Source organism: Hibiscus syriacus, unplaced genomic scaffold (genome assembly GCF_006381635.1).
Source record: "Hibiscus syriacus cultivar Baekdansim isolate YM2019G1 unplaced genomic scaffold, ASM638163v2 tig00002239_pilon, whole genome shotgun sequence".
Classification (NCBI taxonomy): Eukaryota; Viridiplantae; Streptophyta; class Magnoliopsida; order Malvales; family Malvaceae; genus Hibiscus; species Hibiscus syriacus.
Genome location: NW_024061919.1, coordinates 1 through 16,308, shown reverse-complemented (window position 1 = coordinate 16,308; position 16,308 = coordinate 1). Strand labels below are relative to the sequence as shown.

At 34.8% G+C, this 16,308-nt stretch overlaps 2 protein-coding genes across 2 annotated transcripts; one reads left to right on the top strand and one right to left on the bottom strand.

Moving 5' to 3' along the window:
- Window positions 1–468: 468 nt before the first annotated feature.
- Window positions 469–5,253, bottom strand: LOC120143840 (T-complex protein 1 subunit zeta 1). The gene is made up of 14 exons (XM_039158062.1): window positions 4,984–5,253; window positions 4,616–4,751; window positions 4,088–4,239; window positions 3,665–3,712; window positions 3,499–3,591; window positions 2,703–2,809; window positions 2,313–2,427; window positions 2,127–2,213; window positions 1,642–1,846; window positions 1,425–1,519; window positions 1,137–1,205; window positions 954–1,061; window positions 739–857; window positions 469–632 (listed from the first exon to the last, which is right to left on the bottom strand). The coding sequence occupies exons 1-14, from the start codon at window positions 5,179–5,181 to the stop codon at window positions 557–559; spliced, it is 1,608 nt and encodes a 535-aa protein (XP_039013993.1). The 5' UTR covers window positions 5,182–5,253; the 3' UTR covers window positions 469–556.
- A 1,833-nt stretch (window positions 5,254–7,086) lies between these two features.
- LOC120143730 (monoacylglycerol lipase-like) lies at window positions 7,087–10,873 on the top strand. The gene is made up of 7 exons (XM_039157972.1): window positions 7,087–7,639; window positions 9,466–9,504; window positions 9,616–9,686; window positions 9,763–9,827; window positions 9,918–10,007; window positions 10,089–10,181; window positions 10,306–10,873. The coding sequence occupies exons 1-7, from the start codon at window positions 7,272–7,274 to the stop codon at window positions 10,702–10,704; spliced, it is 1,125 nt and encodes a 374-aa protein (XP_039013903.1). The 5' UTR covers window positions 7,087–7,271; the 3' UTR covers window positions 10,705–10,873.
- Window positions 10,874–16,308: the final 5,435 nt, after the last annotated feature.

The window sequence follows — 16,308 nt, the reverse complement described above, 5'->3', positions numbered from 1 at the left end:
TTAAAATTTGAACTTTATGCAAGAATGGTCAAATGACCGAACATAACCCTATAGAATCAGATTCTCTTTTAAAAAATAATTCGGATAGATCAGAACAGGCTTAAAGAAATACTATCATGAAGAAAAACAGTTTTCATCTCAAAAATCAGATTTCAGGTCAGAAGAATCATCAGACCATGATCGGAACTGAAACCGGGGTGGGGTGGGGGGGGGGGCAAAAGACAGATCATCTCCCTGTCCGTGCCTAATATTTGCATTTAATAAGTAATAGCATGCTCAAAAGAAAAAGAAAATGGATGATTTAAATCCGAAAGTAAATTAAATCAAATTTAAAAAGTAACTAAAACTCGCCCACTAATAAGTAGCTTCGAGTGGTTTCAAAATCATAGACATATCCAAATTCCAATTCAAACCATTGAGATTTAATTAAGGAAATATCCTCCAAAACAGATCATGAAGAACAATACATGACCCATTTTAGTATACAAAATCTCCCATCAAACATAATACCTAAGGCCATAATGTCTCAACCCAAAAATAGTGTAGAAGGGAAGGCCTAAGTTGGTTTTCGCATGTTTCTGCCAGCACTTATCACTTCATCGACCAACAGCAACTGTGAAGAAATTACAGGCCTGCAAAACGAGCAACCTCTTACAGTTTTTACGTACTAAACATGCTAACATCTAATGCAGGAAATCGGTCAAAGTGGAAATAATCACGTAGAAAGCTTTTACATACCCAGAGTTTATAATTTGCCGTTTAACAGAGTAGTTGTCGAATATACCCTCCATTTGGGGGTCCATAGGTTCTCCTGTTTGATGGTTTAGACCCACAATATTGCCTCTGTCATGCTCCCCCTGAATTGACAATCAAAAACAATGATCAACTTAATATTTTCTTCACCTTCTCGTTTCTAAATGGGGTCAAATGTAACAGTAAAACGGACAAAATACCGTAAGACCAATTATGACATCCTGAGTATCGAGCCCAGCATTTTCAGCAAGTGTCTTTGGCACCACAAGAAGGGCATCTGCGAAAGCTTCAACACCTAATTGGGCACGCTGTTCAAAATTTATGAACATTATAAATATTTTCATTTCACCTACTTTAGATAGGAAAATATACCAGAGATTTACCCCTTGAACAGTTTTCTTTACTTCATTAATTAGGTATTGTCTAGCTGCAACTTCAAAAGCTCCCGCACCCTGAAGCACAAGTATATCAATATATCAAATAATATCATAAAAGGTTGCAGCGTGTAAAAATCCAGCCAAATAATTCTGTCTCAAATTATGCCTTTATAGTTAAATTAGAGGATTCAAGGGCTGCCTGAACCTTTCATTTCCTATCTTAGACTGACGCTGACGTGAAGACATGAACTATGAACTCCATTGCAAATAAAATGCTAAACAAGCAAAACTTACTAATACAACTGCTTCGTCTTCAATGGTATTCTTAACAGCTCGCAGCCCATCACGAACAGCATCCTTAATTTGGGCAATTGTGTGGTCGTTTGGCCCTATATTATTAACAATAGCATGAATATTATATAAACTGCAAGCTAACTGTTTCATAAGCAGCACTAACTGTATAGATATTAAATTTGTACAAATTAATTAAATGGAAAACAGTACTACATACCTTTTATCAAAATTGTACATGAATGGGGATGTTTTACATTTTCCACAAATGTATACTTATCTTCCCCAAGGACGTGCTCATAGACAAGACCTGCCCAGCCAAGACAGTCAGGGGTTAAATCATCAACAGAATTTACAGCTTCTCCTCCACAAGCCAAAACAAGCCTTTCCATATTTCTTCTCTTTGCTCTTCTGAGGGCAATGATCTACAAAACCATAATCAGAAAATTGCAATAAAACACATGAGAGACAAACTTTAACAAAAACCATTAAAAAAAATCAAAATCAGTTATATATACAACTCTTCAATGGAAGAAAAAATTCATAATCACGTCAGCCTTAAGTCTGATGCTTCTTCTATATTGAGGGAAAATTGATATATTGCAACACTTGTAAGAAAGCTATACACAACTACCGAAGAGGGAGACATTATGAAAACATCTGAAGTTAGAATAGGGGTTGAAAGAACAAAAATCCATAGCTTACCCCAGCTTGTTGAAGAAGATTCAAAGAGGGGGGATCAATACCCTTTTGATTGATAACAACAAAATTGTTTTCAGTGCCCGCACAAACCTACGATGGCCAAGAGGAGTAGGAATATCATAAGAATTTTCACATATCTGCTACACCAATGCCACAATTACAATGGGTATGAGGCATAACAAAAGCTACCTTATTTTTTAGCTCGATAATTTTTTTGACTCTTTCATCAACTGAGCGCCTTTCAGCTGCAACCATTGCTTCTCTCTGCTCAGCATTTGAGTAGAAGAAGCCTGCATTTATTTCACTGAGGGCTAAAACATTAGTCACATGATAACTACCACAACAAAATACATCCACATTGAGGATAACGGAAGGAATGCAGCAGCAGACACAAAATGAGAAGCTTAGCACAAGACTATATTTCCATGAAAGAAAATTTAATATCAGTGTTAACCACGGACGGACACATAAAAGGATAATCAGACTAATTTTCCCAAACCGACTAGTTCCCCCTCCTCTTGCACCCCTCACATAACAAACAAATAAAAAATGGAGTTAAAGAAATGCTCATATATGTACCTTTTCTCATACTCCAATGATACATTACATGTCAAGATGTAACAATTTTCTGCTCGTCGCTTCATATCTGGATGCCTAGAACCATGGTCCAATACTAGTCCCTCCACCTAGGGAAACCAGAAAAGGTAAACATAGGAAGTTGCATGATATAGAAGCACACCAACACATACACGCAAATACAAAAAACAATGTATAAACAAAACAGAAGTACTCAGGCTTCATTAGACAAACAAAACTTGTTTCAATTAAGAGAAGGGAAAGTGAGTAACACTTGGAGGAAAGTTAAATCTATAGAAGTTACATTAATTAATGCACAATACCAACATATTTCATGATTTCTTATCAATATTATTTGTGATTAATTTATAAAAAAAGGAAAAGAGAAGCTTCCTAGATTTTATTTGATATGGCCAAATTTGCATATGTTAATTCAAGATAACATTGTTTCATGGAATCAAAGATCAAAAGTACTTTAATTGTAGCTATTTTAAGGGAAAAATAGTAATGTACCTGACGACTATGGGCTAATTGACAGGTTAGAATCTAGGGAACTACTTGGGTGTCTCTAGAAAACAAGAAGCCTCATGACTCAAAGGAGTAACCTCGAACAAAAATTCTCAAAATTATTAATAAATGTATGATTAATAAGCAATCGAAACTTGGCATCATACTGTAACAGCAGCAACCACAAACAACATTGAATACTATAATCTTGAAAGATTTAAACAAGAGCACAAGTATTGAGAAAGGTGGCATGAATACAGTGCAAGATGAAAAGAAGAAAATACAAACATACCAGCTGTGTGTCTACATCAAACTTATGTCGCATGTGCATTATTTCCACCATAAAGAGATCAATAGGCTCATCTGGTTTTCGGATACAGAGTACCTGCATCAAATAAAAGTTTATGTAACCAAAATCTTAAGATGAAAAGGTAGAAACAAATGATTCTCCCACTTACAGCATTAACAACTATGTCTGTCAGTTGATCAGCCAATCCTTCATACAACTGTGTGAGAATACAGATAGTCAATCATATAAAGTAGGTGTCATTGAAATTGGATAATATAGTAATATATCATGTCATTGAAAACAGACAGTATAAGCGCGCATATGATATTAATGATATTTATGACTGCATATGAATACTGTTCAACTATGTATTTATGTATTTATTTATACATGCTTTGCATTTTATCTATATTTTTAATTTTCTGACTGCCGGAGGTCTTCCACGGAAGCTACTCTCAACCTGGCGTTGGGGGCAGCCTACTACCCTACCTCCCCCTTACCCCATTGCATATGGGAATTGGGTTTTGTTGTTGTTGTTGTATTGAAAACAGACAGTATGGTAAAGGAGGGAGTGTAGAAAATTGAAAAATACCTTGGTCCTTACTGTGGTTCTCGCAACCATTTTCAGGATCTCCTTATCTGGTTCAGAACCCATCACCACAGGAGTCTTAAACTTCTCAAGGAACTGAAGGGTAGCTCTTTTAGCAATTTCAAAGCCATCAACCAGAACACGTGGATGCATCCCTAAACCAAAGCTTTATCACTAAGCATATAATTGATAAAGAGAAAAGGAAATATATGTATGAATATGTTTGTGTGTGTATACATGCAGAAATGCTATGTCAAAACCTGTCGGCTACAACCATTTGGATTTTCAAATTTAAAATTTTCCTTAATCATTTTCAGTGGGCAATATCATGAGCTTGACCTAAAGAATCTTACTAAAGTCTTCTTAAATTTTCCTTACAAAGACAAGATTACAGTCAGTAACATGACTGAAACAGTTACTCCTATTATCCCAATGCCATCCAACTAAAAAAATGACCCTTAAATCTAATACAAGAGTGCAGAGTTTAGCAGTTCTTTAACATGGGTTCAAAACAGTCATACGAGTCCTAACCTTCATCAATATAACGCTCAGATTGCTTCATTAGCTCGCCAATGAAGAGCACGGTAGATGTAGTTCCATCGCCGCTAGTGTCATCTTGAGCAACAGCTGTCCTTGCTATCATAATAGCAGTCGGGTTTTGAATTTGCTGAAGCATTTTTCCAATCAAACAACTAAGTAAATTGTACGAAATCAATCATTTCCGTTCTCAAACATGAAAAATCCACATCTTCCCTAACTATTTAACATTCTTTCACTAAAAGCAAACGAAGCATTTAAATCTGGTTAAGAAAACGAAACCACTTCCTATCAAACAAATGACAAGGCAAAAAGAGAGAAATAGCTAGAAATTTGCAGGAAAAAAGGGAAAAGGAAGGAACCATTTCTTTCAATAGAGTGTTTCCATCTTTAGTGAGCTTGATATCGCCAGATCCACCAACAAGCATTTTGATGGTGCCTTTGGGACCCAGATTCGTTTTGAGAACATCTTGCAACCCTTTGGCTGCGTTGATGTTCATGTGCAGCGCCGCCGATTTGTTGAGAACTTCGGCATTAGGGTTCAACACTCGAAGCGACATCGTCGGTTAGCTTTTTTTTTCAAATAACAAAGTTGGAAGCGAAGTGGGGGAGGGCGTGCAAATGAAGAAATTGAAAGGTCGGAAGGGTTTTAGCCTTTAGGGCTTTCTCGAACTTTTCTATAATAATGTAAACATAAATATAAAAATAAAATTTATATGGGCTGACCCAAATTTGAGTACTAGGTCTAATAAACAACGCAAGCCCAGAAGTAAAATAAACTTGGGTTAACTCCACTAAGCGTCCCTAACTATCATTCATATTTTAAATTGATTCCTAAACTTCAAATCCAGGTATTAGTATTGTACAAATATATCCTTTTTTTAACTCACACGTCAATTTAGGTTTTAATTATATACTTGAATATAGATTGGAGCATATTTAAAATATGCACAGATCAAACTGTGAAGGTATAACGTCAAAATTTACTTTTTAAAGTTTATTTGAATAGTCACATTAGTTCGTATTTTTTAAGCATTTTCACTTTTAACGTCTTATTTTTTTATCAAGATAATTTATTTCTTGTATGAAAATCGTTAATCAATTAATAATCAACACTTAGTGTTGATGTGATATATTTAGATATATTAAAATATTAATGTGATATTAGCATGTGTAGTTAAGTTAATTCAATTATTGATAACACGAACACTTTAAATAATATTTTTATTAATTTATGTTAATATAAATTATTCAATTATTAATTTCTAAAATTATTTGCGTGTATATGTTTATTTAGGTATGGTCATATTAATCGTCACAAAGTCAATAACATTCATATCATTTAGGTAAGGAAAAAAAAACTTTAGTCATGTTCCTATTTTGTTCTCAGGTTATTCGTCCTAAATTTTTATATTTATCTTTCGTTGACAATAGTGTGAGTCTTGTATTAATCACCGTTCACAAGTTTTTATTTTCTTTTTCTTCCATTACTTTCTCATTCTCTCTTTTCTCACACTTTTTGTTTTGTGTATATGAATTATACTTTTTTATTTTTGTTTAATTAATCTTTTCATTTTCTCACTTATTTTTTCATTTTCTTACCGTTGAATTTGATGTAGTTGATATTTATTTAATTGTTTTTTATCTATCTTTATTTTACACCTCATATTAGTTATTTTATATTGATAGATGCTCACAATCATTTTGTACAAGTCGTATTTAAGTTGTAATGAATCTAGTTTCTTAATATTTTTTCATTGGTATATACATTTTTATATTATTGTTGTTTATATTAATCATTTACCGTCGATAAATCATGGTTGTTTTAATTTAATATATATATATATATATATGTATTTAAATTTATGTTATGTGATGATCTCAAGGAAAATGATAAGTAAAGAAGATTAGTGTACCTTAATTTATATAGTTTTTTAAAATATAATTTATTATATTAATTTTTATTTAATAAAATATAATGTTGTAATAAATTCAAAAAAATATTACAGTAATTATTAAAAAAGTATTAGAATAAATACTAATCATTATAAAATACAAAATAAAAATATAATGTATTAAAATAACTTTTAGATCTTAATACAATTTACTCTCTTAAGATTTGACTATAATTCTATCACGTGAGAAACGTGCTTCCCGCCCTCCTTTCGACGATCATCAGCAGAAACATTAACCAAACCTTTTCCGTCAATTTAAAAATAGATTATTTTCCATTTTACTTGTAAACAACAAAAACAAACTAGGTTTGTTTCTGCCACGAATTCTTCCAGATAAGCATCGCCTAAACAAATTAATTTTCCTGGAAAATGAATGATTTGGGTCGGCTCTAAAATTGGTAAAGGCTTAATTTTATATGACCTTGACACAGATAATTTCTTGGACAGCTAAAGAGAAGGTGTTTTGACAAATTTCTTTCTTTTTTGTGGTGTGTTTTTTTTTCCTCGTTTTGATTTGGTTTCTCTAGGTTGATGATCTGCTCGTCAACTAGAGCGATTATCATAATAACTATAGAAGCTCAAATTCAAAACGTGTTTTTTTCTTCTTCTCATTTTCATTTTATTAAGTATTTCCAATTTCACTGAAACCATTGCAAACCCAGAGAGCCGATTTCAGAATCTAACTGCTTAAAGAAATGGCGGGGGAACCGTTAACGTGGGGTGTAAGCGACCTCATCAACGAGCTCTTCTCCTTGCGGTCGTTGAGGACTCTGTTGCTGCTTTTTAACGCCGTCGTTTTTCTGTTCCTTTTCCCGTTCCGGGGACGGAAACGCGCCTCCGCGATGTGTTCTGAGGAGAAAGTGGGGAGGGATGAAAAGCAAGAGTGCGGGAGGAAAGGTTCGGCGGCGCCTGTGGTGAGGGTCCCGGCGGAGAGGCGTTTGCTGGCGATTCGGAGGGTGGTTCAGGACGACTCCGTCGTTATCAGGGAGTTCTCGTTGTTTTCTAGTGCTAGAGGCGATACATTATTCATTCAGACATGGTCTCCGGCTTCGGTCAAAATCAGGTCAGATTTAGATGAAAGTTTTGGGTAAGATAATCACTCAATTATCAGTTATATTATAAATAGATCACCTTTTTTAAAATTTTAACTTAATCAACCAATTAAAAGATTATAACAAATAGAGTTAATTGCATCATATGTCCCCAGACAATAACCCTTATTGGTCCTTAAACTTTTAAATATCCCAATTTCATCCCCAAACTACAAGTCCCATTATAAATTAGTCCTTAAACTTTTACCATTATAATTTCATCACTGAACTATGACCCTCTTTCTAAATTGGTCCCTAAACCTTTGAATATTTTAATTTCATCCCTAAATTCATCCAAATATGTAATTAGTTTCAACCTTATTTTAACCTCAATTTTGTTTTTTCAAACATATAATAATATAACTTCACCTAATGATTTTATTAACAAGATATGTGATTAGTATATATGTATAGTTTAGGATGAAATTGGAATGTTCAAAAAGCTTGGAGACCAATTTAGAATGAAGGTCATAATTAGGAGATGAAATTGAAATGTTCAAAAGTTTGATGACTAATTTAGAATGATAGTCATAGTCTAGGGATGAAACTGAAATATTTAAAAGTTTAAGAACCAATTTAAAATAAGAGTCATACTTTGAGGACATATGATGCAATTAACTCTTAAGTCCATATCAATTAAATAGAGTTAATTGCATTATATATCCCCAAACTATAATCCTCATTTTGAATTAGTCCTTAAACTTTTGAATATTTTAATTTCATCCTCAATTTATGCCTCTCATTTTAAATTAGTCCTTAAACTTTTGAACATTCTAATTCCATCCATAAATTATGACCCTCTTTATAAATTGGTCTCCAAACTTTGAATCTTCCAATTTCATCCCCAAATTTATCCAAATATATCATTAGTTTCAACCATAGTTTAACTTATTTTTTTCAAACATATAAAATATAACACGGCCTAACGCTTTTATTAACAAGAGATGTGATTAGTATATACGTATAGTTTGGGATAAAATTGGAATGTTAAAAAAGTTTAGAGACTAATTTAGAATGAATGCCATAGTTTGAGGATGAAGTTGAAATATTCAAAAGTTTGAGGACTAATTTAGAATGATAGTCAAAATTTAGGGATGAATTTGAGACATTTAAAAGTTTAAGGACCAATTTAAAGTGAGAGTCATACTTTGAGCACATATGATACAATTAACTCCATTAAATATTGTACAAAATATTAACATGGCATGGTATATTAATAGTTTTACTCCTCAAAACTTATGTATTCTATTAATTTGGTCTAATTTAAAATAATTTAAAGCAAATTAATAGATTTAAACTTTCATATTTATAAACTTTGTAAGTTTAGTATTTATTGTTTGTTCTTCTAAAAATATTATATCATTTTCCTATCACTTTCTTGGTAGACTAATAGTTTGACAGTAATTTGTTGCTCTTTTATGATAGGATGTAATGATCCAACTATTGTTTTGATTCGATAGATTTGCTTGATTTATCTCTATTACAAAAAAATGACTAAATTCATAATTTTTTTAAATATAAAGAACTAAATTTATTAAATTTAAACCAAATTTATAAAATATTTAATCAAACCACATTAAATATCTGTTTTTATCATGTTATATCTAGTTTCACGCATAAAATCATATTGAATAATTTATCTATATAATCCCATCTAATTTCCTTCAAGCTACAATCTTTCTACAATCTCTACCCCTCCTTTTGATTTAAAATTACATTTTGTTACTGATTTCTTTTTCCCAGTTAAACTTTCTACTTCATTCATTTTGATACTGATGTTATCCATGTGCCTTTCCAGGGGAGTTGTTTTTCTAATGCATGGCTTGAATGAACACAGGTTTGCTATTTGGATTTAATGCCTTGTTAGAGGTCATATTCATTTTATTCCATGTTTTTTTCTTTTGAATCTTTCGCTTAACATGTTTGCTCTTTTTCCCTCGCACAACAGTAGCAGATACAATGATTTTGCGAAGCGGCTAAATGGTGATGGATTCAAGGTCTACGCAATGGATTGGATTGGTAAGTTTAAGTTTCATTCTATGGTTCATAGTTCATAATTTCATGCTTAGACTTATTTGCTCGTAATATCCTGTAGGACATGGTGGAAGTGATGGGCTACACGGATATGTCCATTCTCTTGATTATGCTGTTGCCGACATGGTATGTTCTTTCTAAGGTTTAGCTGTAACATTTATTTTTGAAGTAAATATTGAAAGTGTCATCTTCATTTATCTTCCCAACTTGTCGCAGAAGTTGTTGCTTCAAAGGATTTTATCTGAAAATACTGGTCTTCCATGCTTCTGCTTTGGTCATTCCGCGGGTGGCGCAATTGTCCTTAAAGTAAGGCTTTATAAAGAACAATTGTGGTCGAGTAGTATTTCGAATAATATACCAACATTGATTCTGTTGCGTTAACTGTAGGCAGCACTTGATCCGGAGGTTGAAGACAAAGTAGCAGGCGTTATACTAACATCCCCAGCTGTAGGTGTTCAACCATCTCATCCCATATTTGTGGTAAGATCTTCCTTGTTTATATCATTCGTCTCTTCTTTCTGCATTCATGGATATGCAGTGTTTTTTCTTCTTTGTCGCATTCCTCGAAGAACATGAATGGTGTAAAATATCATTTCCATGGCAGGTACTTGCCCCTATCATCTCATATCTATTTCCAAGGTTCCAAGTCAATATTGCCAATAAAAGCGGGAAGCCGGTTTCAAGGGACCCGGCGGCACTGGTGGCTAAGTATTCGGATCCATTGGTGTACACGGGACCCCTCCGGGTAAGAACCGGCTATGAAATTCTTAGAATAACAACCTACTTGCAGGAGAATATGAGTAGATTGAAAGTTCCTTTCCTAGTTCTCCATGGCCTGGATGATACCGTAACCGATCCTAAAGCTTCTCAGAAACTGTACGATGAGGCCTCAACCGACAAAACGATCAAATTATTCGAAGGCCTTTTACACGATCTCCTCATCGAACCTGAACGAGAAGCTATAATGGACGACGTGATCCAGTGGTTGAATTTCAGAGTATAAAAGGAATACCATGAAAAAGATAAATTAGAACAGAAGTCACCCAAGTTTTGCTGGTAGAAGGTTTCCAGGGAAGTAGATGACAATAATTTGTATGTCCAAATAAACTCACCACTTCAATGTCGGAACCTCACCGTTTTTTTATTATTTACTTGATAACATGTTGTTAATAGACCAGAATGATTCATCATGGTTCCTGAAGCTCTGTACATGATGGTCTCTGTTACACGGTGTAAATGGAAATATATTATAGCTCAAAGTTTGCATCAATTTGTTGTTTTATATTGATTCAAGTGCACAATGCTTAAGAGTTGTCATTGTTATCATATTTCAAAGCACTAAAACTAGACCGAAGTGGGCGGTAAACCTGTCGTCGAAGTTTCTCTTTCGCTTCTTGTTGCTTTAGACTGGCTGAGGCGACCGATGACTTGTTTCATGGATTCCGACATTAATTTGTTGAACAACCGAATACCAAATACCGTACCATTGTAATCATACACTTTGTAAAATACGTGATGAGTTTTATTTTTCTTGTAATTGTTTTGTGAAGGATACCGATTCCGACGAGGATCTTGGGGAAGCTTTTAAGGTTTTGGATAAGGATCGAAACGGCTTTATTTCAGCAGCTGAGGTAAATAGAGCAAGAGTACTCGGTCATTACCTCTCGAAAGCATTGTATTGTGAATATAGAGAAGTAGCTTCTCTTATGCTTTTTTTTTCCCTCAATATCAAATGCCTGCAAGTTTCAAATAATTGTCGGTTCTTTTCTCCATGCAGCTCCAGCATGTGATGGCTAATCTCCGGCAAGTGAACTAGGAGGAGTTTGTAAGGATGATGCTAGCAAAGTGATAGCAGTTGCGGAGTTGGGAGGGAAATGTTAGCCTTTCCAACCACATGAAATCGTTATCTATGTCCGATTTAAAATCTAAATAAACTTGCGTAATATTATATTCGATGAAAAGGAAATCTTTTCAACCCCATCAGTCAGTTTTTCCCTGTTGCGTTTTCATGATTTAGATTCATTTATTACGTGAACCCAAGGCTTTCAACACATTGGTTCCTTTGACTTTGTGGAATTGACCACCCCAACTTCTGTTTTTTGGATTTAAACATTAAATCTCCCCACTCACATGACTTGCTCCTTGAGTCATCACCTTTCAACTTTGGGGGAAATTTTTTAAGGGGTTTTAGATCAAAAGAATCTCAACTTCATCATTAGGGGTAGGGTTTACTGCCCAAGGCTCTTTAACATCTACTTCATTCTATGCTTTCTTTTTCCATATATTGTTTTTGGTTTAATTATGAATTTCATCCTTCAAACTGACAAGTTCATATTTTTAATTTATTAAAATTTGAGTCTCCTACTTTGAAAAGACTAATAAATTAATTGACATGGCAACCCCAAATCATAAGTTTTCTTCTTTAGTCCCTTTTAACATCTTATGTTTTTAAATCAAGGCAATTGTAATAATCAATAAAATTATTAGAAACTCGTACTAAGTAGTAATTTCATATTTAAGTTGTATTGAAATTGTTGTTCGCATAGTCTTCATAAAAGTATATATAATTTAAGCTACTGACATCGGGTTGATATTTTTAAGATACTTTGAGAAATTAATCGATTTATAAGAAAATGTCTCAAACTAGAAATGCATAAATCCTATACGAAGAAAATATATTGCAAGTGAGCTTATATCCTATAAGAAACAAATTATTTGACCCATCTCCTATGCACACACCATAAACAAAATCACTTTATTGAACTCAAGCTAAGCCCTCGGACATGGTTGTTTTAAACTCATACAAATCACCTAACAAGAACAAGAACTTATTAACCAACTCAACCACCCCAAGAAAAGCATGCCAAAATCATGGGCCTTTTACATCCGTTCCTTGCAAAGCATTTGACCCTTAATGGAAAGGCTTTTCTCTCGCAGATAACACCTCTGTTCATCTTTTAAGATTCTTTCCATTATGTTCTGTTCACCACTAAAAGACCTTTTCTTTTTGGTCACCTTTTGTTTGTTGTTCTCTCCCTCGGTGTTTGTCAGCTCTACAAGGCATGGAAATTATGTGCTTGGAATCCCTTGCAAACCCAATGGGGTGGGTGACGTGTCCTAACATTAGTTAAAGGTTAGCAACACAAAATCTATGCACCCACAATTGAAGATATCACGCACTTTTTAGATGTTTGTGTGAGATTGATATATAAATCCACTACCATATTTAAGATGATAGAGGCAAGCACATGCATGGAGACTGAAAAGGGTCCTCTACCTAGAATAGAGTATACATTACAACCGAAAAACATAGAAGGAGATGAAAAGAAACATATCCACACTCCTTGTCTGCTATCACTAGATACATAATCTTGCTTTAACCACCCATTATTTCTAGTTATGTGTCTTTATTTTAGGTTTATTATGTTTATCGTAATTAAATCATAATATTATATCACAATAAATTAGATATATTCATGAATTAATCCGAAATTATTTATAAACACTTACATCCTAAACCCTAATTTTTTAAAAAAATATATAAAGTTGTCTAACGATGCAAGCTATAATTTATTAAGAACAAGAATGAAAAATGAAAAGGCAGAAATAAGGCTGCCTAGCTGCTGGGTAATGTTAAATATACAAAGGAATTTGGGGATGATTGGATTTGGAATCGTAAACACATACATCATCGCAGGTGAATGTGGTCTGTACGCATATTGCCCATGCATTCCTTGTATGTAGCCTTCTCTCCAAATTAAACAATTAACATATAAGTTAGGGGTCCCACTTCTTAACATATTTGTTGCATGCAAAGCTACAAAATTTTTTGGATGAATTATTCATTGTTTCTTTCTCTCTCTACGTGGGATCAATTTTGAAACATTTGGATTGGGTGTGAAACAAAGCTTTTATTAAGGAGTGGGCACTCTACTGCAATCGACACCAGCATTCTACAATACACAGATAGCTGATGAACATGAGAGCTGAAATTTAACAGAGAAAGAAAGAAAAAATACTGAATGTTTAAGGGAAAGCTAACGACCATCAAACCCTCAAATAAATCCAACCAAAAAGTCATCTCATTTTCCTTCCTCTCTCATGTTCTACTAAAGCTTTTTCTCTCAATCTTTGCTTTGGCTATTTGGTTTATTATTAAACAACGTCAAGTTTTAAATTTGCTGCATGTTGATAAATCAGGCAAAGTAAACGAAAGAACACAAGAATTTAACGAGGTTCGGCAATGTGCTTACGTCCTCGGTGCCTAGGCGGCGCTAGAAAAATTTATTCAATGCTCATAGGTTTAGGTTACATCTCTATTTATAATAGAAAACCCTGGTACATAATTACAAAATTAACCATGTACCGTACCGCGGGGCTGCGCCCCGGCACCCCCAACCATAATCGTAACTCCTCTACGAGACTTTCTTGTAAGGACAGTTGATGTTGGCTCACTCCGCTCCATCCCCTGTCCTCTTTACCAGTATATTTATGAGTCATACCCTACAAATCCACCTTGCGAATATCCTGCCCCTTAGGAAACATTCAATGTGGGTGGGTTACCTTAGTTCTTTAACAACTTGAAACATTCAACAAGTCCAAGCAATGCTTGAACTTGTCTGTCGTAACTGGCTTGGTGAACATATCAGCGGCATTCTCATCAGTGTGTACCTTCTGAAACAAAATCTCTTCAGATGCAACCAACTCTTTGATCTTGTGAAAACGTACATCAATGTGCTTAGTTCTAGCACGATATACTGATTCTTAGCTAAGTGAATAGCACTTTGATTGTCGCAAAGCAGAACTCCACCTTGTTGAACACCCAACTCCTTCACTAAACCATGAGCCATAAAGCTTCTTTTGCAGCTTCAGCCGCTGCCATGTACTCAGCTTCAGTTGTAGATAGTGCCACTACAGATTGAACAGTAGACTTCCAACAAATAGGTCCTCCACGAAGAGTAAAAACATACCCTGTCGTAGATCTTCTATTATCCAAGTCACCTGCATAGTCTGAATCCACATATCCTACAACCAAAGGATTATCTCGTTGACTACCAAAACAATTCCATGTCCCATAGTACCTTTAAGTATCGAAAGATCCACTTGACTGCTTCCCAATGTTGCTTACCAGGTTTAGACATGTACTTACAAACTTGACTAACAGCATGAGCTAAATCAGGACGAGTACATACCATTGCATACATCAAGCAGCCAACAACATTAGAATACGGAACCTTTGCCATATCTTCAGCTTCCTTATCTGTCTTAGGGAACTGTTCTGATGAGAGCTTAAAGTGGTTCGCCAATGGAGTGCTAACTAGTTTTGCGCTGCTCATCGCAAACTTTTCTAGCATTTTTTCAACATAACCCCGTTGAGATAGCCACAGTCTCCTTGAGTCTCTGTCCCTGCAAATTTCCATTCCAAGAATTTTCTTTGCACCTAAATCTTTCATATCAAATTCCTGACTCAATAAAGTTTTCAAACCGATAACATCATCCATGTTCTTCGTAGCAACCAACAAATCATCAACATACAGTAATAGAAAAATAAAAGAACCATCATCAAGGCTCTTAACATAGACACAACAATCATACTCACATCGATTGTAGCCAATCTTGATCATATAGGAGTCAAAACGTTATACCACTGTCTCGGAGACTGTTTAACCCGTACAAAGATTTCTTCAATCTGCAAACTAAATGCTCGTTTCCAGGTTGAGTGAAACCTTCAGGTTGCCGCATGTAGATCTGCTCCTCTAAATCACCATGCAAAAAAGCAATTTTAACATTCATCTGCTCTAAATGCAAATCCCAACTGGCCACCAATGCAAGTACTGCTCGGATTGAAGTGTGCCTGACCACAGGAGAAAAAATTTCATCATAATCAACTCCTTTCTGCTGTGAAAAACCCTTTGCTACCAAACGAGCCTGAACTTCTCCCCCTCTTTTTCTGTTACTGCTGGTTTCTTCTTATACACCATTTGCAACCAATCGGCTTTTTACCTCAGGAAGGCGAACCAACTCCCATGTACGATTGTGATTCAAGACTCCATCTCTCCTCAACCATGGCTGCCATCCACTTATCGTTTTCCTGACTAGTAACAGCATCATGAAAATTAGCCGGATCATCACTGCTAACAATAAGTGCAAAAGATACCAAGTCTTCAAAACCCAATCTACTCAGAGGCTTTATATTCGTCCGTCTCACCCTATCTCTGGCGAGACTATAATCCTGCAAATCATCCGTAGTGGAACCACCAGAAGTCAGTTGAGAAGTTTCTGGTTTCTCAACTGGAAACTGCTCGAAATCCACCACTGTCGTGTCTTTCTTCTGTTGCAACATGGATTGTTCATCAAAAACAACATCTCTATGATCACAATTTTCTTCGTAATTGGATCCCAGAACTTGAATCCTTTGACACCTTTCTTGTAACCCAGAAAAATGCACTCATTCGATTTTGCATCAAGTTTGGATCTATCATCAGCAGGTACATGCACATAAGCAGGACAACCAAAAATCCGTAAGTTATCAAAACTAAATCATGACCAGTCCATACCTCTTCTACAACTTTTCCAGCCAATGATGCCCTTGGCGATCTGTTGATAA

Bases quoted from the DNA above. Each gene is read 5' to 3' on its own strand.
- LOC120143840 (XM_039158062.1), bottom strand. From the start codon at position 5,181: ATGTCGCTTCGAGTGTTGAACCCTAATGCCGAAGTTCTCAACAAATCG. The intron at 1,206-1,424 runs GTAAGTTTTGCT...CTTGTGCTTCAG, and splicing joins AAGACGAAGCAGTTGTATTA to GGTGCGGGAGCTTTTGAAGT. The intron at 633-738 runs GTATGTAAAAGC...CTCGTTTTGCAG, and splicing joins CGGCAAATTATAAACTCTGG to GCCTGTAATTTCTTCACAGT.
- LOC120143730 (XM_039157972.1), top strand. From the start codon at position 7,272: ATGGCGGGGGAACCGTTAACGTGGGGTGTAAGCGACCTCATCAACGAG. The intron at 10,008-10,088 runs GTAAGGCTTTAT...CGTTAACTGTAG, and splicing joins GTGGCGCAATTGTCCTTAAA to GCAGCACTTGATCCGGAGGT. The intron at 10,182-10,305 runs GTAAGATCTTCC...TTTCCATGGCAG, and splicing joins CATCTCATCCCATATTTGTG to GTACTTGCCCCTATCATCTC.